The sequence below is a fragment of the Rattus norvegicus genome, chromosome 15 (assembly GCF_021556685.1).
Source record: "Rattus norvegicus strain SHRSP/BbbUtx chromosome 15, alternate assembly SHRSP_T2T, whole genome shotgun sequence".
Classification (NCBI taxonomy): domain Eukaryota; kingdom Metazoa; phylum Chordata; class Mammalia; order Rodentia; family Muridae; genus Rattus; species Rattus norvegicus.
The window spans coordinates 37456605-37482902 of NC_141548.1; the positions used below are offsets into that span (position 1 = coordinate 37456605).

Genomic DNA, 26298 nt, shown 5'->3' on the forward strand with positions numbered 1-26298 from the left:
TATCTGTCCGGCCTTCCCATCCCCCTCTACCAGTGGGGCTTGCCAACATACATCCAGGCTGTCCTGGGGGCTGGAAGGGAGAGCACAGGCTTTGCGGCACCCAGCTGGGGTCAGATTCCCTCCTGAGGTCACTCTATGAAAGTCCCCAGAGCCACGCATCAGTGTTCTCGGAGAACACAAAACCGGAGGGAGACACTCGATCGCTGGCAGAAGACTCAAGGCCAGACAGGCCCCTATCTTTACTCAAGCCCAGCCGGCCTCAGGTCAGGGAAAGCACTTACATGAAAGAGAATCTTGAGTTTTCCTGGGAAACCAGAGGCAGCAACCAGAACTGCTTGGCCTTGAAACTGGAGACAGCCAGCATGGCCACCTGCCCCCCTTTCCCCTCCCCCTCCCCCCTCCCCCCTCCCCCTCCCCTGCTCCCAAGCCACTGTGATGAACAGAGAGGAGGATCTATAATGAAACAAGAGGCTCCTTGTTGTTCATCAGACGATGATAGCGCCAATTCTAGCCCCTCTCCTCCGTTACTGAGTTGATTTCTCGCCATATGGAAGACATAATATCACAGAGCTCACCCTATCCCACACCAAGGAAGAGAAAACACTAGGGGATTGTTAGTCCGTTACCATACACGTTGTTTTGGACATTTGTTTGTTACATCTCTTAAAGTAAGCAGTCATAGTAGATTTTCTTCTACCAGAAAAAAAAAATCTTGAGTTACACTCTAGGATAAAGAAGGGCAAGTATTAAAACATTGAAGGAGGAGTTCTTTCCTTTGGGTCATTTGGGTCATTGTTTGTAGACACACAAGATAATGCTATCCAGGAGACTCTTTTACAGAGATCAGCAGGTCCGCGTGCCCTCCCCGCCCCTGCAAAGGGCTCTGGGGAGGATGGCATGGGAGAGCATTCTGACCAGCCCAGATGGCAAAAAGTGCAGCATCTTCACAGTACCCAACCACAGACAAATGCAGGTGGCAACATTCTGTTCCTGGTCCAACTCTCCGGTGGATCCTTGACTTTTCCGGGTCTTAAGCACAGGACTTACTTGTGCACGAATTCCACAGGTTAGCTTGATTAACTCGAGGAACAGCACAGAATGATCACACCAGCTTCTTTCCCATAGCTGTGATGAACCCCAGAAGAAACAACAGAAGAGGGATGAAGCCCGGTAGGGAAGGGGAGGCATGGTGGAGTGTCTCCTTCATTCCCATCATGGTGGTGGGACATGTGATGTAAGGCATTCACATCACAGGGGGCTGGGTGACGAGTGAGGCTGAACTGGGGGCAGGTACACCTCAGGGACTTCACTTCTACTCAGCCACACCCCTCTTTCCAACATTTGCAGACCCTCCCAAAATAGCGAGAAAAATGAGACAGCAGGCATTCAAACCATGAGCCTGTGGAAGACATTCAGATGCAAACTGAAATAGGCATGTTGAAGAAAGCTTAATGGCTTATCTAAACTACAGTGAAAGACTGGGATTTACATAAGTTCATCAAAGCGATAGGTTAAATTAGTTTACTGGGGCTGGAGAGGCGGCTCATCAGGTAAAGCTCAGTTGCTGCTATGCCCAGTGCCCTGAGTTTGAACCCTAGAGCATGCATGGTGGGAAGAGAACTGACTCCAAGTTGTCCTCTGACATCGCGCCCATGCCATGGCATGCCTGTGTTACTCCCAACCCCAGGAATAAATGTAAGAAAATTAAAAAGTCTATTGAATGAATAGGATACAGTAGGACCCTAGATACCGTCTCAAAACTGTAATTATAAATTTGGCACGAAGGGGTTTTTAAACGCTAATGCCTGAAGATTTCTGTTTTATTTCCCATGACTACATTCCTAACGAACTGCTAGACTTGGATCAATGACTTGGATCTAAATGCCATGGCTTGGAGGATTGTCCTTATGTCTGTGGAGGATGGAGCTGAGTGTTGGAGGCTGAGGGCTGGGTACAGAGGCTGGCCCAGGCATGGCTGCTTCTGGTTTAACCCATGGCTCTGAGCTAATGCCATCTGGGATTCTATCTGAGATCTGCCCTTTTCCTTAAGTATATATTTTTCATTAATTTTGGGAGTATGCGGGTGTTTGGAAATCAGAGGACAACTTTTGAGTCAGTTCTCTCCCTCTACCATGAGGGTCCCAGGGATGGCACTCAGGCTGTCTGGCGGAGCAGCAGGTGCCTTTTACCTTCTGAGATACATCACCAGCCTTTAGATATGTATTTTCTTTATTTTTTTTATTTTTGCTATTTTTAAATAATGCGTATGCCTGTGTGTATATTGCACACTTGCATGCACGTATGTCCATGAGTTCAGGTGTCTACAGATCCCAGGAGAGGGTGTCAGATCCCCTGGAGTGGGAGCTTGGAGCTACACTTGGCTGTGAGCAGCATGACCTGGGTGCTGAGCCATCTCTCCAACTCCCCTACCCTGAACCTGCAAGAGAAATGGTTTTTCTTTGAAGAAAAAAAAAGGGATGGGCTGGAGAGATGGCTCAGTGGTTAAGAGCACTGACTGCTCTTCCAGAGGCTCTGAGTTCAATTCCCAGCAACTACATGGTGGCTCACAACCATCTGTAATGGGATCTGATGCCCTCTTCTGGTGTGTCTGGAGACAGCTACAGTGTATTTATATATAAAATAAATAAAAATAAATCTTCAAAAAAATAGTGAACGCGGCACCCTTGTTTCTCTCTCTGTGGCTACCTCTGAGATGAACCACCAAACCAATGCTATGTTACCTTCCTTTCCCCTCTGCCACCTTACTGAGTTGGACTTTTGCTTTTCCAGATATTCAGTCAACTAATATTTATGGAGCTTCCTCCATTGAGCCAATAAAACACACACACACACACACACACACACACACACACACACACACACACCATGGATAAGGTGAACTGACAGTCAAATGGATAGGAAGAAGGAATGAAGAAACGGAGGCAGAAGAGTGATGTGATCAGTGCCCTAGTCGGAGTCTAGAGTCTAGACTCTAGAAATAATCTTCAGAAGGAAAGATGAGCTCAACCCTCTTCCCATTCCCTACTGGCCCCTCCCAGCACAAAGGTGCCCAGGAATCCAAGCAGACGTGAAAGAAGCAAACCAAAGTGATCAAAGACCAGGGATGAGGCAGCTCGCCGGAGGCCAAGTGGATGAAACTGACTCCTGAAGAGAACGACGTGCCTCTTATTATCTAGTGGGCGGAGGGCCCACAGCAAACCTGGAACAATTAGAACGTAGAAAAACAAAGATGGGGCACTTTTGAGGACAGTGGGTCCCCACCCATCTCTGGTGAGCAATCCCACAATGAAGCATTGGACAAAAAGAAAGGAAAGGCTGACCTTATGTGTGGCAAGCACACATAGGAACATGTGTTCATCTAGCTGTGCACACATGTAACCAAACAAAATCATGAAACTCAGTCTAGGTTAGGAGCATGGATCTTCAGAGGCGGCAAGTAGAAAAATCACATACAAGCGCTACCTTTTGAGATTCGCTTGCACATTTGGAGGTAGATTTCACTAAACAGATGTTTGTTCATTTATTTGTTTAGATTTTTCGAGATAAGAGTTTCTCTGTGTGGTCCTAGCTGTCCTGGAACTCACTCTGTAGACCAGGGTAGCCTTGAACTTAGAGATCTGCCTGCCTCTGCCTCCTGAGTGCTGGGATTAAAGGTGCATGCTATTGAGGTTAGTATTTTGCTGTGTATCATAATACTAAGTATGGGCCCCAAGCCCTGGTTGCCCGGGAGAGTCTACATAGACGCTATGTGTCCTTGTCCCCAAGTTACTTCTGATTGGTAAATAAAGATGCCAATAGCCAATAGCTGGGCAGAAGAGACATAGGTGGAGTTTAGGGTTCTTGGACTGGGGAGGGGGGTGTGTGGTCAGAGGAAAAGCATGAGGGAGAAGACAAGGAGGAAGAAAAGGTCACCATGGGTTAGGAGTCAAGAAAACATGGCCCTGAGAGCCAGCCAATTGGAGTTAAGAGTAGCCCAGATGAAACATCGTAAGTAATAACTCGGGGTTATTGTTAGGAAAGCAGATTCTAACAGCACAGAGAATAGATATCTGCCCAGATCCTCTGCTGTTTACCGCTTACTATAAATATAAAGGCTGTGTGTGTCTTTTGTCAGGGAACTGAATGATCAAGGCAGGGCAGAAACTCTGGTTTGGGATTAAAAATTTCTACAACTGTGTGCTACCTAGGGGATGTTTAAAATTTATATTCATGGGCTGGAAAGATGCTTCAGCAGTAAGAGCACTGGCTGCTCTTCCAGAGGACCCGGGTTCAATTCCTCGCACCTACATGGCTGCTCACAACTGTCTATAATTCTAGTTCCAGTGGATCCAACACACATGCAGGCAAAACATCAATGCACACAAAACAAACAAACAAAAACAAATACTTTAAAAAACCTTATATTCATGAGGCTTAGGGAGGGAGAGCTCAGAGGTAGGATGCTTGCCCTGGGTACCCAAGGCTCTGGTTCCTCACTGCCACAGAAAGGTGGCTGTGGTGTATAGTGTGGTGGTCCATGTCCATCCTGCCACTGGACAGACAGGAAGATACACGTTTAGGGTGAGATTTTAAGACAAGAAAAGCCTTGGAGAGGTGAGAGGGAAAGGGTTCAAACCTTCTCATCAGCAGTGAAGCGAGGATTCCAATAGTTAACAACTACTGAAGGCATCTTTCCTTCCCCCTGCTAACCTGCAGTTTTCTAGGAATCTTACCAGAAACACAATTTACAGGGAATGGATATGTACTGCTCCCCTTGTGCAGTCCTAGTGGCTCCTGGTTTTATTTTACCAGATTATAAATCAATCCAAGGCACCCCTGACTACCTTATAATTGACCTTATCAAGAGAGTAAGGGGTGAAATGAAATGAAGTCAGTGCCCCCAAAATGGCATATATGAATAATTCTAAGATACTTAATTGGGTGTCTCTGTTGAGGCGGCCATAGCACCTAAACTTGGGTATACCTTAATCTCCTCCCTGCTCGTGAGTGGAGACCTGCTCGTGGGGATGACTTTCTGAGTGTCTCCTTCCTAATCATCATGCCTGAGCCGATATTAAAATATCTTTAATAAAAACCTCCAACTCTTGCTCGTACTGGCTCAGCCGGAGATTCTTTTCTTTTTTGAGTTGAAGCCACAAATCTAGGTTTAGTGTGAGTCAAGGCCCCTTAGATTAGGGGGACTCCTCAGGCTGCTGAGGTTGATGGTATGGAACTGTGTTTCTGTCCCCCCTTTGCAGACATATCCAAGGGCTTTGTGTAACTCAGGCATGGAGCATAGGCAAGGCCCTGAATTCAATTCCTAGTACAGCACAGAAGACAAAACAAAACAAAGGGAGCTCCCGTCTTTCTATGAAGAGAGACTCTTGTCTTCTTCCAAGGCTAACAGTCCACAGCCCCCCTCATACTGTGACTCTCTGGCCAAACTCACAGCCGATACTGCACACCCTCCTAATGGCTCAGTCTGTCTATGTCATTTCATAAACCGTCCTCCTCCCCTCAAGCATTAGCTGTCTACAACGGATGAAGAGACAGTGTTACTGCATTCCCAGATTGCCCAAGGGCATGCGGTTAAAGGCTCAGCCAGAGTTCACACAGACTCCAGATTTGCAAACTGGAGGTGGGAGAATGACTCTGCCTGAGTCGTGCTCACTGCTACTGTCCTCCCCGGTCCTTTATGCCCTATGCTCTTCCCCAGCCCATCTTCAGCATGAAAGTCTTTGGGGAGGCCCCAGCCAGATAGTCCTCTGATGGTGCTTGCTGCCAAGTCCTGACCACACAAAGAACTTTCCAGGCCATGTGAGGCCAGAGAAGCACAACACACATCATAGTATATGGAAGGCTCTTCTCTGGTGTGTCCTGGAGAACTGACAACTGTGCTGTGAGAGACTCATTATTACCCAGAGATTATTTATGCCTGTTTAGCAATCTCATGTAGGATTCAGAATTTGGGATCTATAAGAAGTCCCATGTTCTTTTTGGGATAACAAATGTGTTTATCATATTTTTGTGCATTTTATCTTTGCTCGTGAAAATCTCTCAATTTGCCCGAGTTCCCTGATCCACCTTTTGTAGACCATGAATATGCCTTTTCAGGTCACAAAAAATATCATAGGTCATTGGAAATCTAGTAGGTGCAAAGAACTGTGTCTAAATTGTCTGACATATAAAAGAATCTAGCAACTAGTCACAAGTTTAAATTTGTCTGTTTGTTTTGCTTTTCTTCCTGGGTTGGGATGAAATCCAGGGCCTTGGGCATGTTAGGCAAGCACTTTACCACTGAGCTACACCCCCATTTCCAGTTTTAAGCTTAGGGAAGACAGCAATTTTTGTTTTGTTGGCTTATAAATACCAATACTTATCATGCTTAATGCATTCACTTATTACAACATAAGCTAAAGGGCCTGGAGAGGTGGCTCAGGGGCTAAGAGCACTTGCTGCTCTTATAAGGACCAGGGTTCAGTTCCCAGCACCTGCATGTTGGATTATCTATTGCAACTCCAGTTCCAAGGGATCCACAGACCTCTTCTGACCTTATAGGGCACCAGGCACAAACATGGTACACATATGAATATGCAACCAAACATACACATACATAAAATAAATCTAAAACAATTATAGCTAGCCATAAACAAAACCAAAACTCTACCCACGGGCTCTGAAACCTTCCCTAAAATACCTATACATAAATAAAATACATGAGATATTTCTAAAACCTTTAAAATGCTTGATATTCTCTCTCTCTCTCTCTCTCTCTCTCTCTCTCTCTCTCTCTCTCTCTCTCTCTCTCTCTGCATGTGTGTGTGCCAGAGGACAACCTTGGCTGTCTAACTGTGACCTGGGGCCAATTGGTCTAGACCAGCTGGCCCGGTAGCTTCAGGGATACACCCATCTCCACCTCCCTAGTGCTGGAGTAAAGAGCTCACTGTGTATTATACTGACTGTTTTCTTTCATGGAGGTCAGTGATTAGGCCTCTAATCCATCATCTTACCCAGAAATCTCTCCAGCCCTGGGTTCGAAAGTGCTGTCATGCCTGGCTTTTTATTCTGTTGGTGTTGAACTCAGGTCCCTGTGCTTGCCCTCTAAGGACTTTATGGACTGAGATTCAATCCCAGCCCAAAATCTCCTTCCTTAAAAACCAAGTATCTTTGATTCCATTGCTGTGAAAGATAGTTCAGACGAATACAATATACAACAACGTAGAAACTTCTAGAAGTACCCTACATGTAGGTCTTTGTTTCATTAAACATTAGATACAGACCTTCCCTCCTTTTAAGGAAAAGAGTGCTCAGATTTTTCTAGATGTTCCACACAGACATCTGGTGTAGACACAGAGGTCTGTCTACACTGTAGATGATCCTCGGCTGGGAGACATCGCCTTTTGTAACATATAGATTTTTGATAAATTGACCCTGATTAGATGAACTCAGGGGAGGGAAGGCACACACCTCCCGGTCACCTGTGGGGTGTAGGGCAGAGCAGCTATGTGCTTGGTGACAAAGGAGGCGAAGCAGCAGTTACTGCACCAGGAGTGTCCTCAACCTTCCTCAGATCTACCAAGTCAAGGTAATTCATCAAAACTACCCCCCCTCAAGGGGCTGAAGAGACGGCTCAGCAACTAAGAGCTGGCTGCTCTTCCAGGGGACTCTGGTTCAATTCCCAGTGCCCAGACAGTAACTCACAACCATCTGTAACTCCAGAGCTAGGAGATCTGACCCCCCTTTTTTTTTGGACTGTGTGGGTACTGCACACGTGTGGTACACAGACATACATTACATGCAGGCAAAAACATGCATACATATAAAATATAGATAGAGGGGGACCCCCTCAGGGCTGCTGAGATGCACTGTAATGAAACTTCCACAGACAGAAGAAGCTCTCCCTTGCTAGCCATCTACTCGTTTACACGCTCAGCTTTGAGTAACATGGTTGGGCCTGAATCCAAAAGGCCCAACTTTAAATCTCTACTCCTTCCCTTTAAGAAAACACTGCTCTGCTGCCGGTTACTCACAAGACTGTTTTATCCACATCCCAGCCCCAACAAAACCACTACTATTACCTGGGGACAGGCCCAGTGACCCAGAAACTCAGATTCTCAGGGCGGCTGAGAAGATGCAATTTGAAGCTCACCAGGACCGCATTCTTAGCATGTAATCAGAATGCCTGAAACCGAGCCTACCACGCTCCCCTTGAAAACTAGCCAAGGAGGGGAAATGTGAGACAGAAGGGGACAGGACGGCACGCCGGGGGCAGCCCACCTCTTCCCATTGCTGTCTCGGAGCATCGCTTTGCCCATCACTCGGGACTTGGTCTCCAGCTCCTGAACCTCCTCCAGCAGTGTCTTTTTGCAGGTGTGTTTGGCCCTAGAGGAGGAGGAACAGACAGAGGGGAGATGGTAAGTGGCTGTGACACAGTTTCGAAGACTGGCAATTATTCTCACCACACCCAGGTGCCCTCTGGACAAGCTGAGAATGTCTCAGGAGCTTCGCCTCCCCAACCCAAAGCATCCTGAGCACCAGAGATGAGACCTTTACTGTGAACTGCAGGTAACCCCCCACATACACACACAACCTTGGGAAACAGGCATTTTTGACCAAGGACAACAGGAGCCCCAAAGATCAAGAAGTTATTCTGGAGCGCTCTCACGGCAGGATATGAATGAAGCACATGACAATTTTGAAACTGTTCCCTTTGCACGGGGGCTGGTTCCTTGTTGGCTGCGGTTAGCAGTTCTTGTCTCCCTGCTTGCTGTGAAAAGAGCCACTGCCTCAGCAGAGATGGGGTTTAGGATAGCAGAGTTCATGTTCCCAGGGCGAACGAAACCTCAGACTGAGGTTTGGAGTGAACGTATGTTTGGTACAGCTTGCCCATCCTCCTCTGGCTATGACTCACTCAGGAAATCCAGTGCTGGTTCCCTGCCACAGAGGGAACCTGGCCGGGATGCTTGGTTCCTCTTGGAGAGTGGAGGAATTACCCGCTCCCCTTTTCCTGGCTACACTAAATCCCTCGCAATGGCCAAATAATCTGCCAATCTTGGGTTCCTCTGAAATTGAAGCTAAGCCATGGCCTGTCATGTATTCAACTCCTGTGCTGTACCCCACAGCTATATGCAATTTGTTGTAACTAAAAACCACACTGTTGTTCCCAGAGGCAGCAGTATGTCCTAAAGAGCTTCTTTTCTGGTTTCAGGACATTTTATCTTTTTTTGTTTTTGCTATGTTGGGGACTGGGCCCAGACATATAGTACATGCTAGACAAATGCTGTGCTACTGAATTACCCTTCCACCACACCCAGCTTAATAATTAACTCCCCCTCAGTATATTCTATTTCCTCATTAAATACATCTTGTGTCTATGCACTAATGTTTTTTAATATCTGAAACTAAAGTACATGAAGCTAAACTTGATCCTCGGATTGGAAATGCAGAGGCGAAGAAACTGTAGGCAACAACGGAGAGTTAAAAGTAGGCAAGGTGAAGGGAGAGGAGTCCTGCAGGGAGGAGAAGCATGAGAAGCAAGAGCAAGCGAGCGGTGCTGGCTGTCCTCATGACCCTCATGACCGGCTTTGCAAGGGCTTCGTAGTGGTGGACCAAGCTGCAGACTCACTAGGAGCAGGCACTGAGTGGGACTGCTGAGAAGTTGACTACAGAGACCCCGCACAGTTTGGAGATGGGGGTTCGCTCCTCCCAGAAGCCCTCCACCCATGAGGACAGGGGCCCCACTCAGATAGAGCGGGGTCACCCGGCACTCCCCCTTAATCTGTAATGGAGTACGAGCAGGAAGATGCAGGAGATGTGCCTGCCATCCTTCCCCACAGAGTAAACAAGCCCAAGCCACACGTGCTTTAGCACATAATAATACCTTAATTACTTCAAAGGGAGTTCTGAGGCTCTGTATTGATAAAATACCAAGTTCAAAGCGGGGACTGTGGAATTTTAAGTTAAACAGTAAATGAAAAAATGGCCAACATTTTGAGGGAGAGAGGAAGGACACTAGAATGTCACTGTCTGATACTGCTGAATGTTCCTGGTCCCATGCAAGCTTATGGGCTGTGTTGATGGTAAACGAAGTGGTGTGCCTCATCCTGCTCAAAGTCACTTTGCATGCTTCCCCACAGTGCCCGGATAGTCCCTGATCCATCTTCCTCCTCCTGTGCACAGGACTGACAACCTCTCTTAGCCCTATTGCTGTCTTCTGGGCCAGGAAAGACGAAGTCTGCTGGGTGTGAGATAGCGAGAATAGACATGGAGTGGAAATAGGCAATGGAATCCGAATCCTAGAGCAGAAAACCAACCAAGATGCAGTTACACTGGCCTCAGGAGGGCTATGGCTTGCTCACTTCCACGAACCAGAAACTGTTTTCTCTGAAGATGCAGCTACGTCAGGCTGGTTTCTGTAAGCGAGCCTGGGAACCGGCCACTGTTGAAAGCCCTGAGTTGTGAGGCTGGGAGGCCTGGACTCCTTCTGCATGCAAATTGAAATTTAAAGCTGCAATTTAAAGCCATTTTCTTGAGAACCACGATCTACAAAGGGCTGACGTAGAAAGGGGATCTTAAATCTCCTTGTAGCACATGTGTTCAGTGATTTCACTCTGACTGGTTATCAAGGAAAGCCTAGGAGCATTTACACTGTGGGTAGTCAGGTCTCACTGAGGGCTAAGGTTTGAGTCATAACTCTGAAGTCGGATTATCTGTGTCTTGTCTCCGGTGGTCTGACTTCCTTCATCCCACCCCACTCAAGACAGCAGGTGACTACAGAAGGGACAGAGTGGGGGCATCTGGTGACTGACAGGTGAGTTACCGTGAGCTCTCTGACACGGGTAAGGATGGATCTAGGTTACTTAGGAACATTAGGTGTACAAAGCAGTGGGTTTCAATGTGAGATGTTCACACATCCATATAAATGTGCGTGTGTGTGTATATACATATATATATATACATATATATAATTTTCAGCACCCCCACTACCTTCTCTCATCCACCTCCCCCTGGTCTCAGGCCTCCTTTGCTTTCGTGTCCCCTTAGGCGCTTTAAAAAGAAACAGCATGAACTTTTCATCCTTTTGTTTCTAAAAACTTATTTTCCGACACACAAGGGCAGCAAGTTAAGTGGAAACATCGAATTCTGGTGTGGATGAAAATAAAAACACAGTGTGCTTCGGGAGAAACTGGTTTGGTTAGAATGTTAAAAAAAAAAAAAAAAACAAAAAAAAACAAAAGGCAATCCAAGGCCCACTTGTACACATAAATTACCTTTATTGCAATTTAATTCCCTCTCTGGAATTATAATGAAATGAACATTGGAACTGCAGAGTGTATTGTGTGATGCCTGGTAAGAGACAGGGCAGTCTGATAAAAGGAAGCATGTTCCTCTGTGCTTGGTGGCCTTGAGTTTTGTATCATTTATGGAGAGTGACAGTAACCAACTTCTGGAGGCAGAGCGATACCTGGCAGCTTACTTGAGCACACTGACCGTTTTGGGAGAGTGTAGGCTAATGGATATTAAAATAGTTCTGGGCAATTTACACTCCATGCTTCTAACAAGGCTTCTCATTAGCCAGAGAGCACATATAACCAATTATGTTAATAAACGATAGGGCCATTTGAGCCCTCATCTCATAACTTTTGAGGCTTTTGATGGTGCTCCACAATCTGAGTTGAGATAGTCTAAAAATGGGTCTTCACCCAGAAAGCTGACAAACTTTGTGGGAAAGTGAATTACCTCACTCGGTTTCTCTCTTTTTACTATTAACAGCTCAGTCCTGGGATGGAAGTCAAGGGTGGGGCAAGGAGGCAAGCCTAGAAAGAGGCACTCCCTGTCTTAGGTGTGCCTAGATGTCCACTCGGAAGTCAAGGCCTGCTCTGTGTGGAAGTTTTCAAAGACCGGACAACCCCCTAGGGTGGCAGTGCCTATGAGTGCAGGACCTCTGCATTCATAAAGCAGAAGCAGGAGAATCTCAATATCAATGCCAGCCTAGGCTATGCAGAAAGATCTTATCTTAAAAAAAAAAAAGAAAAGAAAAGAACAAGGGCTACGGTGTAGCTCAGTGAGAGAAGATTTGCTACTAGAACTGCAGAAAGAACAAAAGGAGGAGGTAGAGCGGTTCTCAACTTTCCTAATGCCCTGACCCTTTCATGTGGTTCCTTTATGTGGTGGTGACCCCCAAACATAAAATTATTGTCATCATTATCTCATAACTATAATTTTGCCACTGGTATGAATTATAATATAAATATCTTATAAGCAGGATATCTGACATGTGACCTCCTGAAAGGTGTCACCTCCCCCACATGCACAGGTTGCGAACTACTCATGTAGAGCATGGTGTGTGTGTGTGTGTGTGTGTGTGTGTGTATGTGTGTGTGTGTGGCAGGGGGGTGGTGGTGTGGAGAACATTTTCTAAAACTTTGCATAACTGCAGTTCAGGTGAATCCTGTGCCTTTGCCAGGATAGCCCGTCTACCTCATGCTTCCTCTCCTTGGATGAGCCACTAATTTACTTGCCTTGGCAAATATTTCTAGCTTGGAGTATAATATTACACAGAATATGGGCCCCATGCTCAGTGGGACAATGCCCACGTACATTCATCAAACTCTTATTCTTCATGGCATCAAGCGGATATTGCAAATGGGCAATGCTTTGGACACCCCCAAACGTCAGCTGGTTTAATACACTGTTCTTCTAGCCTCTCCCAGTAAGTCAAGAGCAAAATGCATTCAGGAAATGGTAATGTAAGTCAGTAGGGCCAGGTGATGGGATGCCACTTCTAAGAGAAGCTGTGTCGCCCCTGTCAGGCAGCAGCTTCCGGGACCTCAACAATACAACAGGCAAGCACAGCTTTCACTGCTGGCTCCTCAACTCTCGGAGGGGCTCTGGTTCCGGCGGGAGCCCAGTTGGCAAGCTCCTGGGAGAGGAAGTGAGTTTCACTCTTTCCATATGTTGGAGTTGGAAGCAGTACCGTCTGATTTATCTTCGTTAATATGTAAATGGTGCTAATTTTATAGCCTGGGTCTTACAAACAGAACCCAGACAAGTCTTGTTAGAGGGAGGAGATAATTTGCTTCACGGTGACAGGATTTGTTGGAAGGGGTTCTGAAAACACAGGAGGAGGCAGAGCCCTTTCAATCTATAAACATTCTCTTTGAGATGGAACAAAGATACTTTTGCTAAAGACCCACTTGGCAGAAGGAGCCGTAATAAAACTCTGTTTTCATGACATTAATTTAAGATAGCCGAATTAAGATAGGGACAAATTTGTGAACCTGTAACTACTTCCCATCAGACTCTCAGCCAAGCCAAGAACTGTGTCCCTAAAACTAACTTATTAGCAGAGCTGCAACAATTCAGCTAGGGAGTAAACACACTATACCAAAATTGGGCCTACTGGCTCACAAAGGAAATAACAGAATGGACATTTTCTCACAGCGCATCTATTAGGTTAAGGAAATAACCTTTCCGGGCTAAATATAATCATTCCGAAAGTTCCGAATGTGCCATTTACAGAACATAGTTATAGCAAACAAAACAGAAGCAGTGGTTAGTCAAGGCATTTAAGGAGTTAAAATCATTTGGTTTTTAGTTGAAAATTCAGCCGAAGAAAAACAAAAACATTCTAGGGAAATCATCGCTCCCCTCTCTCTGCATCAGTTGTCAAGACTGTGCCCAAATGAAGACTTTTTCAAAAGATATTCCCGTCAGGCAAGAATAATCCCTGTCGAGTGTAGGAGCAATAAGTAGATAAAAATAAGGGCTGATGTCTTCCTGGAAGGCTTGGGTTAACAATCTCACTTCACTTCCTCAGGGCCCTGAAATAATTGTGGTTTGCCCAAGCTAGAAGTCTCAATTTTCAGGGACCGTGGCCACGTTTTTAGGAGGAACTGGATCCATTCGAACTTAAACCAATACCGGCACTGGGGCAATCTCTCATCTGCTCCTGAATGAAATTCAAGGTTAATATTCTCCTGAGACACCACCGCTTCCTTTACACTTTAGGAACGATGTCATTTAAAATGTAGAGGCGGAAAGCGAGTTTGAATTAATTTCTATTTAACCTTCATCATAATTTTGTATTTGTGATGCGGTTTTCTTACAGACTTATAAATTCTCGGGAAGAATTTGATTGGCAGGATTCCCACTGTGAGTGAGTTGGTTAGAAGAATGAAGGTTCCTTCAGCTTTGTCGGGGAAGTGAGGTACACGCTTATGATTTCCCTCTACACATGGAGTTTCAAGCCAGGCACCATTTGTGATTGCTTTAGCATCAGCCTTAAGATGTGAAAGGAGTCTCAGGTCGTGTTTCCTAAACGTGATGAAACACATTTGTGTTTGGAAATGGCCTTGCAACCACACAGAAGACAACACCCCTATCAAATGTCATGTGACTTCTGCTTAGTATTCTTTTTCCTGTCAAATGTATATCCTATCAAAATGAAGCATGAGCTTAAAATAAAACAAAACAAAACTTCCTTTGTTGAGGGTCAGAGTCCTGTTTTTTCTGAATCCTCATACCCCTCATGTGAGAGACAGCTGCAAGGACAGAGGGGCAAGGTTGAAGGTCAGGCTTCACTTTACACTTACGCTCTCCACGCCACATCCTCGATCAAACACGCAGTGGGAACCAGGAGCAAACCCAACCAGAAGTGGGCAGAACTCAGGACCATAGTTGCCTGCAAGAAACACAAGTCACAGCCTGTTACAGCATTGCCTTCAAACAGTGGGATGTGCTTAAAGCAATGTAGAGTATCCTGCAATATGGGAGCAAGGGGAATTATTAACTCCATCCAGAGGAGCCAGGGACAGCTGGACCAGCTCCTGTGTGGCTCTGCTGCCTCTCACCTCCTTTCTCTCAGTGTAAGTCATTGTCCCTGTGTTGGGACTTCCAGCTCCCTCTTGAGCAAAATGCTGTTCTAATTCTTCCTGCCCCCAGGGAGAGATGTTAGAGACATCCTACTGTGGAATAAACTGCCCTCTCAGGCTCCCTTTACTCATTTTACAGCGTGGGTCTCTGTACTTTACTACCCTTCATGGGCTCAGAATCCCAGAGCTGATTGGCACAAAAGTCAGTGGTTCTGTCCATTTGGAAGCACAAGATGTCCATGGCCAAGACCCTGGCTTCAGGGAACTAGAATCACTTGGCGTCCATTATGGGTATGCACGGCAATTAGGGGAGGGTTCATTTGTTAGGTTTGATGTGTATTTTTGCCAGTTTTCTGTCTCCTACTTTTTGAGATGGGTAACCCAGGCCATCTTTAAACTCTTGATCCTACCGTTTTAACCTGTCGTTCCCAGGCCAGGTGAGGATTACAGGTGCACACCACCCGCCATGCTAGGCTTGAGAAGACAAGAGCAAGAAGGCACAGTGAGCTAGAGATGGAGACAAGAGAATCCCTTCAAGGGCCAGCCTGGTTATGTGAGATGCTGTGCCAAGATCCCCTCCCCCAACGAGCAACAGGAGCAGAGACACAAGAAACCAAACCAAACACCTCAAGCCAAAAGACAGGTAGAGAGGAAAAGAGGTACGTGATAGGGACAGAGGGCACAGAGCACAGCTTTCGGAGTATTTCCTTGTTCCCCAAAGGCTAAACCAGGGACGGTTTTGGTTGGCAGCACAGAGACTGCAAGGCAGAGAACTACAGCCAACTACCAATAAAGCGAGACATTTGGGACAAGAGCAGAGGGCAGGAACAGCTTGTGCTTAACAGAAATGGCAGGGACTGGAGAGTCCGGGTACATTACAGTTAGGTTTTGAGTAAACAGAGGTGAGGAGCATGGAGTTGCTGGCAACTGGGCAAGGCAGTTTCAAGGGGCAGATGTCAGACCAAGGAAGCAGAGTTGAAGAACGGCTGGTCCTTCTGCTCTGAAGAATGGCTTTCTTTCCACCTCATTGACATTTTTGCTAGAACTCAGTGTATACAGTGGGGTGAAGCCCACAGAGGAGAGAGTCTCAGGGGTAAAGATCATGGGGTGATGTTTGCAGGGGGAAGGAGAACAGGCAGGCTGGGACTGTCATCTCACCCCTGCACAGGGAATGCAGGGTCAGGGTGATCCCAGAGCAACTCCTGTCCCTTGGATGCGCGTTGGCCCCAGCCTGGCATCATAGCATCGACTCAGGCTGCATCACTGCCCTCTCTACCCGCAGGTCACCTATCAGAGCAATCTCATGGTGTCCCTAGTCAGGAGCACCTACACAGTCTACCTGACCAAGTGCACATCTGATAACAGTTTCTGCCTCTGAGCTTCAATCCTATGGCTCTGCTTGGGACTCCTGTCCTTTATGACAATTATATTGACCCATGGTGAAGTTTGGGGCAGGGGCAGCACAGCTTGGCTCCTGCCTTTTCCCAAAATTGAGAGTATCAACTTTTCAAAGAGACATTTAAACCTAGTAAAATATGGGAGTATGTTTTCTTATCATTACCCCTCCTGGAATTCATCCCAAGAAAGGAGAGTGTGAAGAAGGAAGTCATGAGTCTTTGTGAGAGCATTATACATGCATAGCCATTAGAGGGAAGGTAATGGCTTCCTGAAATACATTACAGTCTGCAATGAAAGAAACATATACTTGCTGTATGGACACGGAGATGTCTAATTGCATTGCTAGTTAGCCAGATGGGTCTCAAGACCCCTCCGAGGATCCTGTCATGGGGGCTGTGGAGAAGGCAGTGCAACTGGCCCAAGCCTTGTGACTAAGCCCAAGGCATTCTCTCCAGAAGCTCAAGAAACAGCACCTCCAAAGACTGCATCTGGGAGCAGAGTAACCATACACATAAGGGTCAGTAGGTATTGATGAGGCTTCTCTCTGCTATTCCTGTTTCTACTTGGGGACCAGACCCAGCAACTAGGATTGTGGAGCAAGTGGATTATGCCACCAGACAGGACAACTTGTAAGGTTGAGCAGGCTCAAACCCTGGGGAATCTCAAAATTGAGAATGGCAGGCAGGGAGCCAGCTCCCTGCCAAGCTACCTGATCTGGAACAGGTAGCCATGACACCCCTCTGAGAGGACTATGACAATTAGTCACTGTGATGCCTATTCCTGGTTGTCAACTTAACTACATCTGGAATGAACTACAATCCAGAAATGGAGGGCACACCAGTGACCCAGATCTTGAGGCTGGAAGACACGGGTTTCTGACCTGGATGGAGACCTTGAGGCATAGTGGCCATGAAAAGTTCAGGCCCAGACACGGTAGTTAATATCAGGAGACTGAGGCAAACAGATCTGTGAGTTCAAGTCCAGCTTGTGACAAGACAAATTCCAGATCCAGTTGTGGTAGTGCACTTTAATCCAGGCCACACCTTCTGCTGGAGGCCTGCATAAGGACATTGGAAGAAGGAAGACTCACTCTTTGCCTGCCTGCACTTACTTGTCAGCACAAAGATTCCAGCTTATACAGAAGACCAGAGGAAACAACTAGCCTTGTGGAACTGAGCAAGTACTAGATTTTTGTAGTTTCCAAATTACAGGTGACTGGATCTTTGTGTATTAGGTACAAACTTCGAGCCTCTGCCGACGCGTAACATCCTGTTTTAGTCCTGTATGTTCCCCTTTTAATAAACTCTTCAGGCCAGGTATGCTAACCCACACCTTTAATCCTAGCACTCAGGAGCAGAGGCAGCTTGATCTCTGTGAGTTCAAAGCCAGCCAGGTCTAGAGTGAGTTGCAAACCAGGAAGGGTTATATAGTAAGACCCTACCTCAAAAAGAAAACAAAACCAACCAACCAGACAGACAAACAACAACTTTCCAGAGTGCAAAGTCAATGGAGTGGCTCATACTCTGCTGGCCTGGACAGGTTCTTTCCCTTCACACGTGCAGCTGCTTACGTGATTGGGGAAAACACATGGAATGACACATCAAACATATGTCTGGGTGGCAGCAACAGGGAGTTGAATCTTTTTTTTTTTTTTTTTTTTTGTCAATCTCTGCTTCCTTTTTTTCTACAGAAAACATGAATTATTTAAATGACAGCAAGGTCAACATCCACTCTAAACCTGGCAACTGTTGGGGTTTGGTCTGTTGCTGTGTATTTGAATGCTAAATTCTGCATCCCAAGGCCGGGTGTCTCAAGAACACAGGAACAATGGCCTTTGTTGTGTAAACCTTGCCTCCTGATTATCCCTGATTGGTTAGTGAAAGCTGCTAACAGCCTGGAGTTGGGCAGAGGAAAGATAGGCAGAGCTATGGTTCTCAGGCTTGAGGTCTCAGGTAGGGAACTGAGGAGAGAGGAAGGAGGGCAGGGGAAGAGGGAAGTCGCCATGGGGTAGTATGGACCATGTACATGTGGTCACGAGGGGCTGGCCTGATGAAGCAGGGACAGCACAAGCTAAGCATATGGGGAGCGATATACTGGGGTTCAAGGCATGAATGCAGACAAAATAGCTTAGAGGGTGATGTCTGCCCAGCTCCAGTGTTTAACGCTTATTCTAATTCTAATATTTTTATTATTCTTTTATTTGGGTAATAGCTGGTTAAAGGGCAACTGCTGTATTAATTTCCAGCATTGGTTATTAACCACAAAATATTTAAATCACACTACAGGCAGCTGAGGCAGGGGCTGAATTGGCTTCTCTGACTCACAGTCTTCAAAGCCCAAGGCTTCACTGTCACCACGAATGCCTAGGCTGGCGATTGGTCCCTGAAGGGCCTGGGTCCAGCTCTACTGTGCAGGTCACGCACAGAAACATCTGCTACCCTTACTAAAGAATCCGGTCATCCCACAACAGTGATGCTGTGCTTCAGACAGAGCCAGAAACTTAAGGACAGTCCATAGGTGCTGAGGGAAAAGAGGAACGTGAACTTGGGTTCCCTCCTCAGAAACCTGAAGCCTCCTCCCAGATGAACAGTGGCTTCAAGTAGATTTTCAGCACTACCATTGTTGGTTCTTAAAGCTCATGTAACTGACAAAAGTGTGTCTCAGGAAAGTTGGAAAGATGTGGCAAGTGTGGGGAAGTTTACCTGTAGGAAAGGGGACTAAGGCCTGTGTGTGGCGCTGTGCAGTAAGACTCCCCAAAAGCACTGCATTCAGTCCTCCACAGACCCTCTCTACAGAAGACAGCATTGTAGTTCTCTCAAGTACCTGTTGCCAGAAAGGAGTCACCCCAATGACACCCAACTGAGGTGATCCTGCCCTGGAACCCCACTCCCTGTCCTAACTGCAAGAAGACCACCCCTCCATTCTCCCACCTTATCCCATATCCACAGAGAAGTGGAGTCCCAGGTTCCAAGCAAACAGAGTTTGCCTCAGGAGCTTAGCTTCTGCTCCCACCAGAAACTCTAGGCACCAGCTTCACATTTTAAGTAAAAGAAATTTTGAAGGGTGTGGGAACTAATAAAAACAGAGACACGGAAGGGAAGAAAATCTCCATTTTGCTTAACAACACAAGGACAGATTAGAATGTGGCCCATTAATAGTCTTCGGATGTGGTCTATGGAACCCCCCCATCCCTTTCTTACCCTATTCCTGAAAAGTTATTTTCAAGGCAAAGGCTAAAAGAGCTTCAGTTCTGTTTTTGAGGTCTGTTTTGAGGTCTCTCCAAAGCTCTGATTTCTGTTCATGTGCATGTGAAGGGTTAAGCACATTCTCTTCCCTTTCTAATGAGAGCTGATCTTACTGTTGGTTTCTGCTTTTTGAAACAGGGTATTACTCCTTAGCCCAGCCTGGCCTTCAACCTCTGTCTCATTCTCATGCCTCAGTCTTCTGAGTGCTGGAATTGCGTGTGACTACTTCATGGTGAGCTGTTCTATGCAAGATGGTGACAGCTCTGTCTGCCCAGGGAGGTGGTACAGGAGGGGACACCGTAGGAGCTGGGTAGCCCCCAGGAGGCCTGACTGACAGGTAGGTGCGTTATGCACACATGACTGGCACCGCAGTCTTGGCTCACTCAGGTAGCAGCCTTAACTTGTACAGAAAGGAGAACCGGGAAGCACACACTGACAGGCCACAGGGCAGGATGGAAGAAACCAATCCGTGCTGAACACTGCTCTTCCTCTGTCCTCGGTGGTGTCTACTCTCCCCACACAAAGCGACTACCTCAGCACAGTGTTATGCTTAGATTTAGGACAAAGGAAGACAACGTCTTGGTGCAATGCCTTGCAGTCTTCTGGAGAGACACCTATAAAGTACTCACTCAGAAGCCCTGTGTGACGCAAGGGAATGGCCCCGGAGCATCCTGTTTCTTGTGATAACTCAGAAGCTCACTCCCACGCACACCTGACATCCAGGAAGAGTCAGTCCACTGACACGGCTGGTCTCTCTGAACAATGGAGACTTGAGCCCATAGCTGCCAGCAAGAAAATCTGCCAGCTCAGCCTCCTTGTCATCCACACCTGAGAGTGGAAGAGATTAGGCCACCATCTCTATCATGCCTACAAATGCCACAATGTCATGAGAGACATCTGGCCGGGGATACAGCTGATCTAAGACCCCCAAGTCCCTGGGTGCCTTAGTACAGCAAACGTAATAGATTATTTCTTCCTCTACACGGAATAGATTATTTTTCCATTTGTTTTGGTTTGTTTGGTTTTGTTCTTTGGGGCCGGAGTTTCTATGTGCAGCTCTAGCTGGCCTGGAACTTGGTATAGATCAGGCTGGCCTTGAACTCACAGAGATCAGCCTACCTCTGCCTCCTCAGTTCTAGAATCAAAGGCATGGGCCACCACACTGGGTAGTAGACTTCCTTCTGACAGCAAACTTTGTTACCGTTGGTTGCTGATTTGCTATACTTTGGTCACCAGAGCACCAGTGAATTTATCAGTAAACCTAGTTGAATCCCAGTTAGTAGTTCAGGAAGACAGTTACTAAGGGTTTCTAAACAGCAGTTCCTCCTCTGTCCCCATCAGGAGACAAGGTTGTGCCTTCTTAGAACTGAAACACACTAAACTGCACAAATGTTAAACCCACAGAATCTTGCCTATTGTCTACATAGGAGTAACGGCTGCTCACACCAAGCTATAAGACACTTCCATTACCCCAGAGGGCCCTCCTGTGTCTGACTTTTCCAGCCAATTTCTGTTCCACAAAACAATGGCTGTCCTGATGTCTGGCATTTTAGTGGTCTGGCTGAGTCTAGAATTCGAAATAATTCTACATGGCACAAAAGAGTATGAATTTGCTTGATCTGGCTCTCTTCACTCAACATTAAGGTCTTTGAGACTGAGACATGTTGCAGTGTAGACACATACACATACACATTCTTTCTCTCTCTCTCTCTCTCTCTCTCTCTCTCTCTCTCTCTCTCTCTCTCTCTCTCTCTCTCTCTCTCTTCTCCCCTCCACTCTCCTCTCCAGTAATCACAGTGTGAGTGTACTGAATTCTGTTTCTTCACTCTCCTGTTGATGGACATCTGGGTTGTTTCCAGCTTGGGCCTGTTGTTAAGAATAAGGCGGCTGTGTAGGCCTCTGCACAGTCTTGTTTTATGGACATGTTTCCATTCCTTTCAGGTAAACACCTCGGATTGGGATTGCTCTGTCACTCAGGAAGCCTGTGATTCACCTCACAGAAACTCCAGTGGGCCACCAAGGACTGCACGATCCCAGCAGTGAGCTCTCTCCAGCTGCTCCTTATCCTCATGGTGGCTGGTATCTAGTCACTTCAGTGGCTCCCTGGAACAATGACATCATGCACAGAGTGGGACTACTCTCTCTACAGTCACTACCTCTGGGGATAAAAGAGGAGGAAGACCCACGAGAGAGGGAAGCAGATCTTTTCTGAGTAGTTATGGTAGTTCACGACTACTAACAATCCCAGCATTCCAGAGGCTGAGGCAGGAGACCTGCTTTGAGTTTTAGGGCAGCCTGGGCTACGTATAGAGATCCAGGCTGGGCTGGCAAATAGCATAAGAATGCAACTCAGAAAACCAGAAAATAACCAAGCTGGCAAACACATAAATAAATAAATAAACAAACAAACACTGCAAAAGGAAAAAAGACCCTGAAGCAATCAAGGTCCTCCCCACCTCCCTACCCCCCACCCCCATCCCAACAAACAACACAGGGTGCTGTTGTTCTGAACGGATGAGAAGACACTGACCAAACAGGGTGCCAACAGCAATTTTCTTACTAAATCAACTCCTAAGTCCTGTACATTCTTAACTGGTTTTTCTTTTCAAGTGGTCATGTGAGTCTCCATTTTTCTCTTGGTGATCTTGTTTTAGAGAATGGATGGATGATTTAACTAAATCCCTGTCCGATTTATATTTGTTTGGTTTCCAGTAACTTCCTTCATAGCCCTTTATATCCTTAGAGATGCCTGGGATACCCAAACCCCTGGACCCTCAAGTTTGTCACATACACAACAGTGCAGTTCTCCATAGAGCCTGCGCATGTCTTCTTAGACTTTAAGTCCTCTCTCGGTGACTTTGGCTCTTAATATGAAGTAGGCACTGTGGGAAGAGATATCATGCTGTATTATTTCAGGACAACTGAAAGACTAAATCTGTGCAGATTCAGTAAGGTTCCTTTTATCTCTCCGGATATTTCACACCCCTGGTTGGTGGATCTGCAGGTAGGGATCAGCATACGCAGATACTGAATTTGCTTGGATGTGGAGAGACAGAGCGGTTCTCACTGTACGGCACAGGGTGTGGCAGTGGGAATTAAGGTGGAGAAACAGCAGCTGCTGACCTGCATGGCTCTTCTTCTCAGGTGGAAACAGGGCAAGGCTAAAACTGTGTTGGCCAGTTTAAAACATGGCGTCTCTACCTTCAGGAATGATGCAGCAGACCAGGCTTGACACAGGACTCCTGTCAGCTCCACCTCCTTTGTCTGCCAACCCCACCACCCTGTGACTCCTCTGGCAGGGGTATACCTGTGGCTTCCAGAAGCCTGCGGTGTCTTGCTAGGGCCCTGTGCACGTGTAGGATCCTGTGTTAATTTACAGTCACAGGCAAGTCCTACAATCCTCATGTCCAGGTTGCTAAGAGAAAACTGGAGAGAGGCCTTGTCTCAACACAGCGAGCTTTCCACATTCTTGAAGAAACAAGATGTCTACCAGTCCAAACTCCTGGTCTTCTGGAATATCAGATCCAACATGAAAACAAGCACTAATGAAGAGAAAGGGCAGACACTGTGTAGCCTCTGAACCCTGAGGAGAAAGATGAGCCCCACATACCCTGTTCCTGACCAACTGTGTCTGGAAAGTCCAGGGGCTGGGGCTGGGGCTGGGGCTGGGGCTGGGGCTGGGGCTGGGGCTGGGGCTGGGGCTGGGGCTGGGGCTGGGGCTGGGGCTGGGGCGAGCATAGCTGAAGCTTCTCTCCTTCCGGGCTGGCAGAGCTGGAAGAGATGAAATTACTTTCCTTTTGCCCGTTCTGTGGAAGCTTAAACACCTCAGTAACAGAGCAGCACGGGTTATATACCAGCCACACTCCCCAGCGATGATCTGCCCACCTCTCCTCCCACAGAAAGCTGAGGTACCTAATCGAGCCCTGGGCAGACGCACTGCCAAAGGAGAGGCCAGAGAACTCAACACGTGTTTCCGGGGGAGACGGGAGCCTCTGAGTTTTCCTGAGAGGGGCTGGGATTACACAGTTTTAAAGAGCACAGTCTAAGTCCCTTTGGGCTACTGTCACAAATATCAAAGGCTGTGTGGCGAAACAATGAATATTCATCTCCTTGTAGATCTTAAGGCCAGAGGTCTCTGAGCTCTCAACAGACACCTGGCTGGTTAACCCCCCCCCGCCCCCCCCTCCTGTGTGCATCAATTCTATCACATGTATGCTCAGAGAACAAGTTCCAGAGAGGCCCTGGCTGCCCTCTTTTGATGGCACAAGCTAACAGAGAGACCCACTTCATGACTAGGTTTGTCTGTTCATGGTCCTGTCTCTTATCCCCATCACAGTAGAAGTGACCACTTCTGTAGCTGAATTCGGGGTGTGTGTGTACCATGAACATTCAAGTCACACTAAACGGGGATAAACAGTCACCTGCCATTTATTTCTTACCTAACCGCTGTGTCCCAGTTTCTTCCTCTGAAAAACGAAGACAATGTCAATCCTACCAGAGCGGAGCTTGCCTGAGGTTTAAGTGAGGCGGTAAATGTGATTTTGCGCCGTGGCATCCATCCAGCTATCAGACCTCCCTGATCTCTTCATATTGCTGACTAAAACCACAAGCTCCCCCACCCACAGCCCCTCAACATCCTAGGGATGGTCAAGATTAACCTGAATCAAGTTTGAGGATTAATAGGTTCAAAGGATTCTGATCCGCTGTGGCGTGTGATGTCAGCCACTGCGATTCTCAGGTGGGTGGACCCGGGGAGTTGGCTCACTGGTGACAGGAAGCAGTGTGGACCGGAACAGTGACACAAACAGCGATCTCAGAGCTCTCTCTACCAAGGATCAGCACTGCCCATGTGTGCTGCTGTCCACCAGTGGCCTGGTTTTAATCAACTAAGGCAAACTTCTTGTTGCACCATGCCAGACACTAGTTATCTCTGAAGACACTGCCAAGCACACACGCAGGCGCTGCCCCTTGATGAAGGATGTTAACTACTAACAAGAAAAGGGGAAGAAAATGGGATAGAATTGCTCATGAAAATGTCTCCCCCCACCCCCGCCTGCCCCGGCCCCCGGCAGACGGCGCCTCCTGGATTTCCAGCACAGGAAGGAGGAAATGCTAAGTGCAAACTATTCCAGAGCCTCAGCTGGGGCTGAGAACAGAAATTCCATAGATTTCAGAGCTGGGAACACTGGGCTTCCTGACAGACAGGAGCCAAGCTGAAGACAGATATTGATCACCTCCGATGGGGACAGATTCTGCTCCCGCCTGGAGTGCTGACGGCTCAGGTACTGAAGATGAGTTGTGGTACGTGGCCTGACAGAAAAGATTTTGAGAAGGGCCAACCCCAGCCTCTGCTTCTCCAGTTGCAATGACTAAAGACATGGCAGTTGAAAACACGTGATTTACGGCATGTTTCATTTGCACAAAAACCCTTAATATGAGATATTTTACCCCACTGACTGAAAAGCCTCTATCATTCTTAACTACAGGTTTGGGAAACAGATAATTTCATATCACAGCCACCATTTTACCTAACGCTGGGGGCTTAAGATAACTGGCCCCTTTGAGGATCCGTGCCACGAGATCAATGGCTGGCCTCCTAGACATGTGCTGCTGTCTTCCCCTACTGGAGGTAGCCATCCTTGTGGCGTGTTCAAGGCTAGTAGGACTCAAAGCCAGGAATGAGTATGAGAATTTGAAAGGAGCTTGAATCTTAGGTGGTTTGCAGGCTGGTGGTAATGAGCCAGGAGAAACACAAACTCGGCTGGATGTGGAAGGGTCTTAAATCTCTCCCAGGGTCTTCCCTTGGAGGATGCTGTGGATCAAGGTTCTTCTTCTTTCCATGTGGTCGTATCTATGGCTCTGGCTCTTATCCAATACCTCAGAGCTCTGCTCTAGGAGTAGGATGCTCAAGAGGAGATGCCCCCTTGAAGACAAGGCCACTGGGCTCTCGCTAGCAGTGAAAGGAAGGTGCCTCGAGGCAGTGGTGGGGGTGTGTATTGTGAGTCTCAGGAGCTGAGTGGGGAGTGGGGAACCAGGTCCCCAGGTTCAGCAGCATGTGTGTGTGTGGGGGGGGACCATGTCTCTGACCTCAGAAGCACCAGTGACCCTGGTTAGTTAGCTTCTTGGTGATATGGCTCCTCTCCCTCAAACCAAGATAGCACAGTGCCTGCCTTACAGGGCCAAAGTGACTACCTAGTCTTTACTTCCCCGTGTGTTCACTGACATGGATTCCACCTCCCCAGAACCCAGGAATCCCTGAGGCTAGCCCTTCGAAAAGAAGCACCTATTTCTTGTGCCTCCAATCCTGCAGCACTCCCCGAGCGCCTGCACACCCGCAGCGTGCTAATCTTGAGACAGCTCTGACTGTAAAATGACTTCTCTGGAGCAAATGAGCTCAGTGGCTGGCTCTGGTACCTGGTGTGTGAGCCCCTGCCAGCTGGCTGTCATCCACCCCTCAGCTGCCTGCCCAGAGCAGAACAATCCAGGGACCCCTCAATGAGACATTCTCTCCAGTGTTTTCTTAAGCCCTGACAACTGCAACTGAAATTTAGCAGCAGCCTGCAGCCCCCTTGGGATTCCTTCTGTGTATTTCTCTCTCTGTGTCTCTCTGTCTGTCTGCCGTTCCCTCTCCTCCAACCCCCCATCTCTCCCTCCCTTTCTCCCTCCTTTGCTTTTTAGTGAAAAGTTTTCTCTGGAAGAAGAGTGCTGATAAAGAGTTTATGATTACGGATGAGGACTGGAAAATCTCTACTGTTGAGGATGGAAGGTTAAGAACCTAAACC

At 47.2% G+C, this 26298-nt stretch overlaps 1 protein-coding gene across 5 annotated transcripts in view; it reads right to left on the reverse strand.

Annotated features, from left to right (window-relative positions):
• Positions 1–26298, reverse strand: part of Atp8a2 (ATPase phospholipid transporting 8A2) — a 528141-nt gene that overhangs the window by 36549 nt on the left and 465294 nt on the right. For all 5 annotated transcript variants that reach the window (XM_087586606.1, XM_087586607.1, XM_087586608.1 and 2 more), the window contains 2 exon segments: positions 14595–14683; positions 8278–8382 (listed from right to left, as the gene is read on the reverse strand). In XM_087586606.1, the coding sequence (XP_087442732.1) occupies positions 8278–8382; positions 14595–14683 (194 nt within the window).